General features: G+C 46.2%; 1 protein-coding gene across 2 annotated transcripts in view; it reads left to right on the top strand.

Moving 5' to 3' along the window:
* The first annotated feature begins 938 nt into the window (after positions 1 to 938).
* The window catches only part of ELOVL4 (ELOVL fatty acid elongase 4), a 34,714-nt gene continuing 27,401 nt past the window's right edge, over positions 939 to 8,251 (top strand). Inside the window, exon 1 of one of the 2 annotated variants that reach the window (XM_065056387.1) lies at positions 939 to 1,376. In XM_065056387.1, the coding sequence (XP_064912459.1) occupies positions 1,280 to 1,376 (97 nt within the window). In that variant the 5' untranslated portion in view covers positions 939 to 1,279. The other variant, XM_005506731.3, reaches the window with a different exon arrangement.

Here is an 8,251-nt window from a genome sequence, read left to right as displayed (position 1 = left end):
ACAGGTGCTGGTGCACTGCGGGAGGAAAAGGCAGATACCATCTGATCTGCTGTCTGCCAGGAGAAAAGCTTGCAACGCGGGTGGAGCAGCTCCCCTCCTGTCCCTCAATGGGGAAACTGATGCCAAGGGTGTCATGCAGCCATCCACACTATGCAGATCATGGGAGAGGGACAGCAAGAGACAAGCTGGCAGGAGGAGATAAGAGGCAAAGGGTGTGAGGAGCAGCTGGTGCACCCACACCAGGCAGAGGGTTTCCTGGGGTTGAAACACAGGGTGCAGAATGGATGGACCAGGACTGCACCCACATCCCCGCAAGCCTTTGCCATGGGGGCCCTTCTCCTGCAGCCCCCAGCAATGGTCTGGGTGGAGAACTCTCTCTGCGCCCTGATGTGACCATAAAGGCTGTGGTCCAGGAGATGGAGAGGAGAGCGCACGAAAGGCACCACGGTGGCACTTGGAGGAGCCTGGGCAAGTTGCTGGTCAGGGAAATGCCACCAGGCGCTGCCAGTGGCGCTGAGGGACAGCGGGACCCTGTTGCGGCTGCTGTTTTTATCGGCTGCTGGTTTTGGCAGAGGCTCCTCGGGGCAGCCCGCTGAAATGCCGACGCCCCCACGCGAACACCCCGAGGCGAAGCGAGCGCCGCTCACGGCGGTGCCCGGCCTGTCCGTCAAGGCGGGGACGAGGGGGGGAAGAAAAAGCCAAACTGCTTCAAAGAGAAGATAAAAGAAATAAAAGTTGGCTGAAATATTTATTCCCTCTCCTGGTACAAACATTCCTATTTGAAAACAAAAGGCAAACTGAGATAATAAGCACTGCTTTTCCACCCGAGACGCCCGCTGAGGGAGGACAGGTGTCCCCTCGGCAGCGCCGTCCCGCACCTGCTCCCGCCGCGCCGCCCGCACTGCGCCTGCGCAGCCGGGCCGGGCGCCCCGCGGGCAGCCGCCGGCGGGCAGCGAGCCGGCCGTCACGTGGCGCGAGCGCACCGCACCGCACGGCGCGCGGGGGACGGTGCTGCGGAGCCGCGGCCGCCGCGCTGCACATCCCGCTTCCCAACCCCCCCGCCTTCCCCGCCTCCGCGCCGTCCGCCCTGCCCGCGGGGCGCGGGAGCCGGTGACGGGAGCGAGGCGGAGTCTGGAGGGAAGATACCCAGAGATAGAGATTTAAATCACATCCCCGGCTGTAGAAGGGGCAGCAGCAGCAGCAGCCGCCCCGGCGCAGAGGCACGGACGCACGCGCCGAGACAGGTTCGCCGGCTCCGCCGCTGCTGCTGCTGCTCACCATGGGTGCCGCCGCCGAGCCCCCCCGCGCCGTGGGCCTGGTGTCCAGCGTGGTGAACGACACCCTCGAGTTCTACCGCTGGACCTGGAGCATCCGAGGTAACGCGCCACAGAGCGGCCACCCCGGCACCGCCATCGCCGTGCCCGGCGCCCCCCGCCCGCGGTCACCGAGGCGCATTCGGTTCAAAATGGCTCCGTCTCCCGGGAGACGCGGCGCGGGGGCCGAGGCGGCGGGCGGACCTGGGAGCGCGGCGGGGGGTCCGGCCCCTCCGCAGCCGCTGCTCGTCCCGCTGGGTGTGCTTGGGCGCTGTGTTTATTTATCTGCCTTAATCCCGAGTAACGGCCCGCGGCGTGCGGGGCATCGCTTCGCGGCAAAGGTGAGGGTGTTCCCCGGGCGCCTGCGGGCTGGATGTAGCAAAACCTGCTCTCCGGAGCCGACCTTCCTCTGGCTCCCTCACCGCAGCGTGCCCGGGGCCGGCCGGCAATCGGATGTCGGAGGTAAGCGAAGCCCTCCGGTCATTCGTGCTTTGGCTTCTGCGGCAGGTGGGAGCCCTGTGGCAGCATCGCGTGGAGTTCAGCAAGCGAAATGAGGAAATGGTTGTTGCCATCAGTGCAGAAGCTTTTCGTTTTATATTAAGCGTGTACGGGTCGGTTCTTCTGTTTTCCATTTTCATTATGCTCCGTTTTTGCACTGACACCCCGTGGCTGCAGTGTGGAAGATGCTGAAGGAAGAGGAAAATATCTTGGAATATGGAGAAATGTGAAAAAGCAACTTTCACTGCTGGGACGGCAAATGGGATGGTAACTTGCTGCAATGACCAGTAGCCTTGGAAGTCTTGGTCAGCATGAATGGGTCTCTCTCTTTTGGTCAAATGAAACGAGCGGGGTAGAGTCCCAGCTTTCATAGTCGCTGTTGCGAGTAGCCTTGGGCAGTTGACAGAAGAATCGCTTCTCTGGATGTTTTCTTCATATTTAAGTTGCCCGTGCAGTGATGAGGTCAAGGCTATTTTGATTTAGACCTAGAAATACACAGAGCAAGACTCTGGAGTGAATGCAGCTATGGATGTATTTTGTGGCAGTAAAATAAGTGGGAATGTGGGGCCTTCATTACAGACAGGAAGCTCACTGCATCAGCAGTCTTTTCTTTTCCTCCCCCCTCCCTTCTGCCATCTGTCAGATAACAAATTAATCTTATGTTATAGATGGAGGGAGCTCACCTTTTTTTTTCCCCTCACAATTTGCCTTCCCAGTCTATCTTCTGTTTTTTTGCCATATTTTAAAAATTAAGCCTGTGTGCATATTTTTTTTATTCTGTATTTAAAACCTGCCAGAATACAAGATCAAATAAAAATGCTTGCAGCAGCACTGCATTGTAATCTACCAGTGTTAGCGCTCTTTCTCGGCCTCTTGCAACATACAATTGTTCATAGACTGACAGGTAGTGCATGAAAGAGATGCTGTTCTAGCCAGTCAATAGCATTTGCAGGTGGATATAAAAATAGATGTGGGTACAAAGTTGATATCCTTATGGGTTGCTTGATTTGTTTGGAAAAATACTTCAAGTTTTCATATATTTCCTAAGCTTCAAACATGTAATTTAAGTCTGTATGTAGACCATGTTTGTTGTAAGCAAAAATGATCAGAGGAAAAAAAAAAGAGGGATGAGAAGGCAAGTTTATGTAAGGAACGTAAAGCTAAGTAACGTACAGTAATACTGCATATAGAGCAAACTTTTGTTTCTTCCTCCTGTTCCTTTGGAGCATGTTAAGCAGTAGTAAGATGACATTGTGGTGCCATCTAAAGTATGCTTAAGTCTTTTACTAATGCAACATTTTTAATTTTTGCTCTAAGCTCAGTAGTATTGCTGTTAGCTCAGGATTCCACTATAAGGAAGTAATCAGATGAATTTTGCATAAGACATGGAGAGTTTCTTGTTCAGGGTTTGGATTTCAGTGGGTTCCAGCAAGGATAGTTTTGGATAAAGCCTAAGTCACGTCAAAAGCATGTTACTGATCTCGTTTATACCCAGTAGTATGTAAAACAAGGTCCTCTTGTAGTTTTTAGAGTTGGGTGTCCATGCGAAATGTAGTGTCACACAATGTAGTTACAGGGTAGCTCTGGATAAGAAATTGTCATTTATGAGGCAATGCTGCCTTGCGATTTAAAGAAGTCATGTCTTAATGCCTTAAGTTCCGCTTAAATACCTGCTCAGTTTGCTGCTTTTCTGCATGTGTTTTTTTCTAAGAAAAAAATAATGGTCTCCATTTGCCATCTCTTGAGTGAATATGTTAAAATCATTAATTCAGCACTGTTACGTGAATTCATGTACTTCACCTTTGAGTCAAGAACTATGGCAGTGATGTTGCTCAACAGAAAACACAAATTATGGTATGCAAGACCATTGCCTAACGTTCAATATCATTAAATGAAAAACTATACCACGCAGCAGAGTTGCTCAACAAATGATGCCATGCAATAGCGTTGCACAATAAATCATACAGAAACACTACTACACAGCAAAATTACACAATAAAATGTGAAGAAATTTTGTTCCCACTACTACTCCTACACAAAGACTTCTCATTCATATGAAATCGAATTTACTTATTCTCCGCCATTCTTGCTGCCATTTTTTTATTTGACACCCAAGTGTGTCATTAGCTCTGTTCTTAGTATTTGGCAGGACTGTCCTGCCAGTAGGTGTGTTTTTGTAATGCTACCCCAGACTCCTGTGATGGGACTTGTGTAGAGCTGTGCCAGAACATCCCACTGAGTCTTGTGCTGCTTTATTTTTGTGCTGTAAAGATTTGGGCTTTGTCCTCTCCTGCTCTGTGCTGCTTAGAAAGCATCTGGCCTTTTCTGAGACAAAAAAGAACCCCAAAAGGCTGAGTATATGGTGAGCCTAACTGGGCTTTTTTTCAACGATGTCACAATTTTTATAGCATTAAGCCTGCTAACTAAAGCTGGTTTGTGTTTGTTTGTTGTGTGGGTTTTTGTTTTTTAATCTTGTTTAATCTTGTATTTGAGAATAATAACAGTGTTTTGTGACCTTTTTCCCCCATATATATTATCAAATAAACTTTCAGCCTTCGCCTAATATGATTTTGCATGTAATTTTGTTGAAATACTACTTTTTTTTTTCCCCTCTCCTTCCTTGGCTATCTTTTTAGACCTCATGAAAATCTAAAATCCATTGTAATCATATATTCATGTAAAAAGACTGAAGGGAGGTAGTTTAGAAAGCCATGAACCTCAAGAAGAGGTAGAAAGGACAAAAACTTGGTCTTAGCAGTCATCAGGAGAAAGAAAAAAGGTAGTTGGGAGAACAGTTACTATCAGGAAAGATGATGTAGGAATTCTGTGCTATTATTTGTGTAAGGGCATGGGTCCAGTAACATGTAATATTAAGGATAGAGAGCTTCCTTCTTTCTCTCTGCTGGGGTAGCTGGTTGGGGTTAGATCTGCCAAGAAGGATTAAGGATATGATTAGATGACTGAGCAAGTGACTTAAAGGGAGGTTCCAGGCTGAGTCCAGGAGAACTATTAAGATTAATAACTCTGGACACAATCCACGAAATAAGAATGTGGAAATCTCAAAACACAGGTGAAGTTGGGCAGGTGGGGGGGTGGGATGTAGGAGACTGTGTCTCTAAAAGGAGATTTGTGAAACCCTGTATCAAAAAGATTTATTTTAGAGGAACTATTTCATTTGGATGTGTTGAGTGAAAGAATAGAAGGATTTATTGACTTTGGGTGAGAATGACTGTTCTTAGAGCTCAAAGTTAAAAGGAGGCAGGGCCATCCCAGGCCACGTGGAACTGCTTTGGAACAGCAACTATTTACAGCTGTTACAGTTAATAAGATTACAGACTTTTTCCATCAGGAGGAGAGAGGAGAAAGATGCAAACTTTCACTTTAGTGGTAAGGTAGTCTTCTGAGTAGCATCTAGTTTAGGAGCAATATCAGTTGTAGCTTTTATCAGTTGGGTCAGAAGTGTAAGGCAATGAGGATGGGAACAGCTGCTTGCCTTAAAAGTGATCAGTTGAAGCAGCTTTCATGGGAACTCAAATTGCCATAAACTTTTGCCAAGAAGATCCTGGAACTGAGTTTTAAATGTTCTGGAAGTTCAGGTTCAGTTTCTTTTTCAGTCCAGGGAACAGAACTGCAAGAAAATGTGTTTCATCTTCTTCCCTCCTTTCTGTCCCCGTGTAGAAACCAACTGTGGCCCAAGAATCGTGAATGTTTATGTTTGAGGGAGGTTTATTGGAGTGGTCAGCAGAGCAGTGGGATTGTCTGAGTGCAAGTAGTACCTTGTTGTATTTGTGCCAAAGCTGGAGGTAAGAAGAATCCCAATGAAAGTTCTTGAGAGAGTGACAATGAAGAGAGAATGAAGGGCGAGACGAAGGTTCATGAAGCCCGTTTCACAGAAACAAAGCAGAATGTGTTCCTAAGCTTTTGGAGGTCTGGCTGAGCAGCAGACTCAGTGATCTGGCATGATACTTGTCTTGTAGATACAATTTTCTTCTCAAGGGAGCAGGTTTTTTTTTTATCTGTGATCATGACTGTGTGAAACACAAGGATTAGACAGGAAGAAACACACCAGAAACTGGAGAAGCTGGTGTAGTTTGGTTTAGGTATCCTGTGGCAGAAACATGAATTAAAACCTGTGGCAGAAGCAACACTTGGAGAAGTTGATTATGGAAGTAAGGAATGTTAAAGGCTAGATTCTGAGAGTTTACTGTCAAACAAACTGAGCAATAGGAGCATCCCAATTTACTAGATTCATTTCATTAAGCGTCACATTTAACTGCCTGTCAGTGGAGGGAGGGACTTTATTAGTGAAGAAAAAACAGCTGTTGATATAGAAGACTATTTGCCGGATGTTTGAGGGAAATTCCCCCCATGTTTAATTGTGGAATTCAAAAGACAGATATTCAGAACAAAACAGATACCAAGCACCCTTGGAAATGGAAAAATCACTCAGAAAAGTGCATTACTGAGATGGAAACATGTGCTTAGAGATTTTGGATCACTAAGCTTCAAGAACTCAAGCCTGAGGGAAAAGTCTGAAAAAAAGTTGGCGCTGTGGATGAGGAGCTGAGTAGTGAGTGGAAGACTTCTCTTTCCTAAAGCAAAGGAGAAGGAGTTGTAGGTGTTCACCTCCAACTCTCAGCTCCAGCAGAAAGGTAAAACAGAAAATGCCTTCAAAGAGCACCAGCACAAATGTGATATGAACTTCCTTTTTGCTTCTGGAATATGTTCCAACAGAAGTGTTTGGACAAAATGGCAAGAAAGTGACTTCTGAAAATTCCTTTTAAGGCTGTGTAGGTAGCATGTCTTGAAATCTCTAGAGGAAATGTTACAAATGCTCTTAAAGCAGATTCCATGGAAAAAGGCTGGGAAACTGCTTTATACAGAATTTAACCAAGCTGATTGCATTACCTTATTACCTACTGCAGAAGGCGAAATGATCTTTAAAATTGTAGCATACCGTAAATGACTGTTGTGGAGTTTTCTGCAGATTGTTCATCCCAGCTAAGGCTGGATTGTCATTAATGAGGTGCAAATTGGCATGTGGTTCTGGAGCTACATACTGTATTGAGAGGTGAAGAATTCTTGAGCAGTTGAAATATCTGTGTCACGAAGCAGATGCATTCATCCTGGGGACTGCAGTGGCTATATAAATTGATTGAGTGTAGTGGCTGAAGTGTTCTTTGTAGGTAGCTGTCTCTAGTTGAAGAAACTTGACTAGAAGATGATCATGGTAGTCATTATTTATGCTGTGCTCAGGGTGAAGAGGCATGTAGCAGGGCTGTGGTTATAGCTATGGAAGACCAGAAGAGGTTCTATTTGAGGCAGCTATGCTATACTATCCAGGAAAGATTGTCAAAGGCTGGACAGTTGGTAGAGGAAGGTGTAGGAAACACAGGTTGTAGTTCCTTTTAAGGCCTTGTAGATCGGGAGCCATCAGGAGAGGGTGAGGCAAGATTCCACTTTTTCCTCTGCCAGTCCAGACAGGTTTTTGGAGTTACTTGATTCATATGGAAATGATTAAAGGGAGCACTTAGGTGAAAGGTGGATGAATGGAAAGGCTCCATGCAGACATGGAGAGAACTTTGGGAAGAAGAATTTGCTAGGATGCAACACTAGGCAGGGAAAGGCTGTGGTGTGTAAAGAGGTCTGTGAGGTAAGGCAAATGGGGCTAAACCTGAATGGCCTGAAAAATGGTAGCTAAATGAAAGTTCATGAAAGTTCATTTAGCTAAGAAGAATTGGCTATTAAAAAAAAAAAAAAAAAGTATAGCTTTGGCTCTTAAAGAGTGTTGGTATGAGTGGAGTGTGCCTGGAGCACAGGAGTTGGGACAGAGCGCTTTCAAGAGCAGATCTGATCCATGAGGTACGACTTCTCTGACTTGCCAACTGTTATATGACAGGGCTTTGCTTTCTCAGGCTGTATTTGAAAACAAAGTTGAGGCAGCCATTGCATTTCATAAGGAACTATTGTGTGTGGGACTGTCTGACTGACGTCTCCTCTAGGAAGATGTAGCTGAGGGAATACATAGTTTCTGGATCTTGTTTAGGTGGCAAGTGAGTACAACTGCATTCCATTTTGTCAAGACTCAGGTGCTTCTGAGCTTATGGACTTCACAGTCTTGTGGAATTTTAAGGACATAACTAAAAGCAGCTCTGAAATTCAGGCCTGCTGGGACTTAGATGTCAGCTCTGTGGGGATTTTCAGGACTGCATCCGAGACTGTAAGTAAAGCAATACGTAGCTCCAAGGCAAACCTGGAGATTAATTGAGTGCAACATGCTTTGTCTTAACTTTCATTGTGTATGCTTGGATCACAAGATAAACATGAGCTAGTTTACTGTCCTCTCATGGAAGGTGAGGGGGAATAAGCTACCTCAATTTTGCTCACATTTGCTACAAGTTAATGACATGCCCATGGGCATTAACTGGTCTTGGTTGTGT

This window comes from Columba livia, chromosome 3, assembly GCF_036013475.1.
Source record: "Columba livia isolate bColLiv1 breed racing homer chromosome 3, bColLiv1.pat.W.v2, whole genome shotgun sequence".
Lineage (NCBI taxonomy): Eukaryota > Metazoa > Chordata > Aves > Columbiformes > Columbidae > Columba > Columba livia.
Note: the sequence above shows the minus strand (reverse complement) of the source record. Positions and strands in the feature narration are given on the sequence as shown.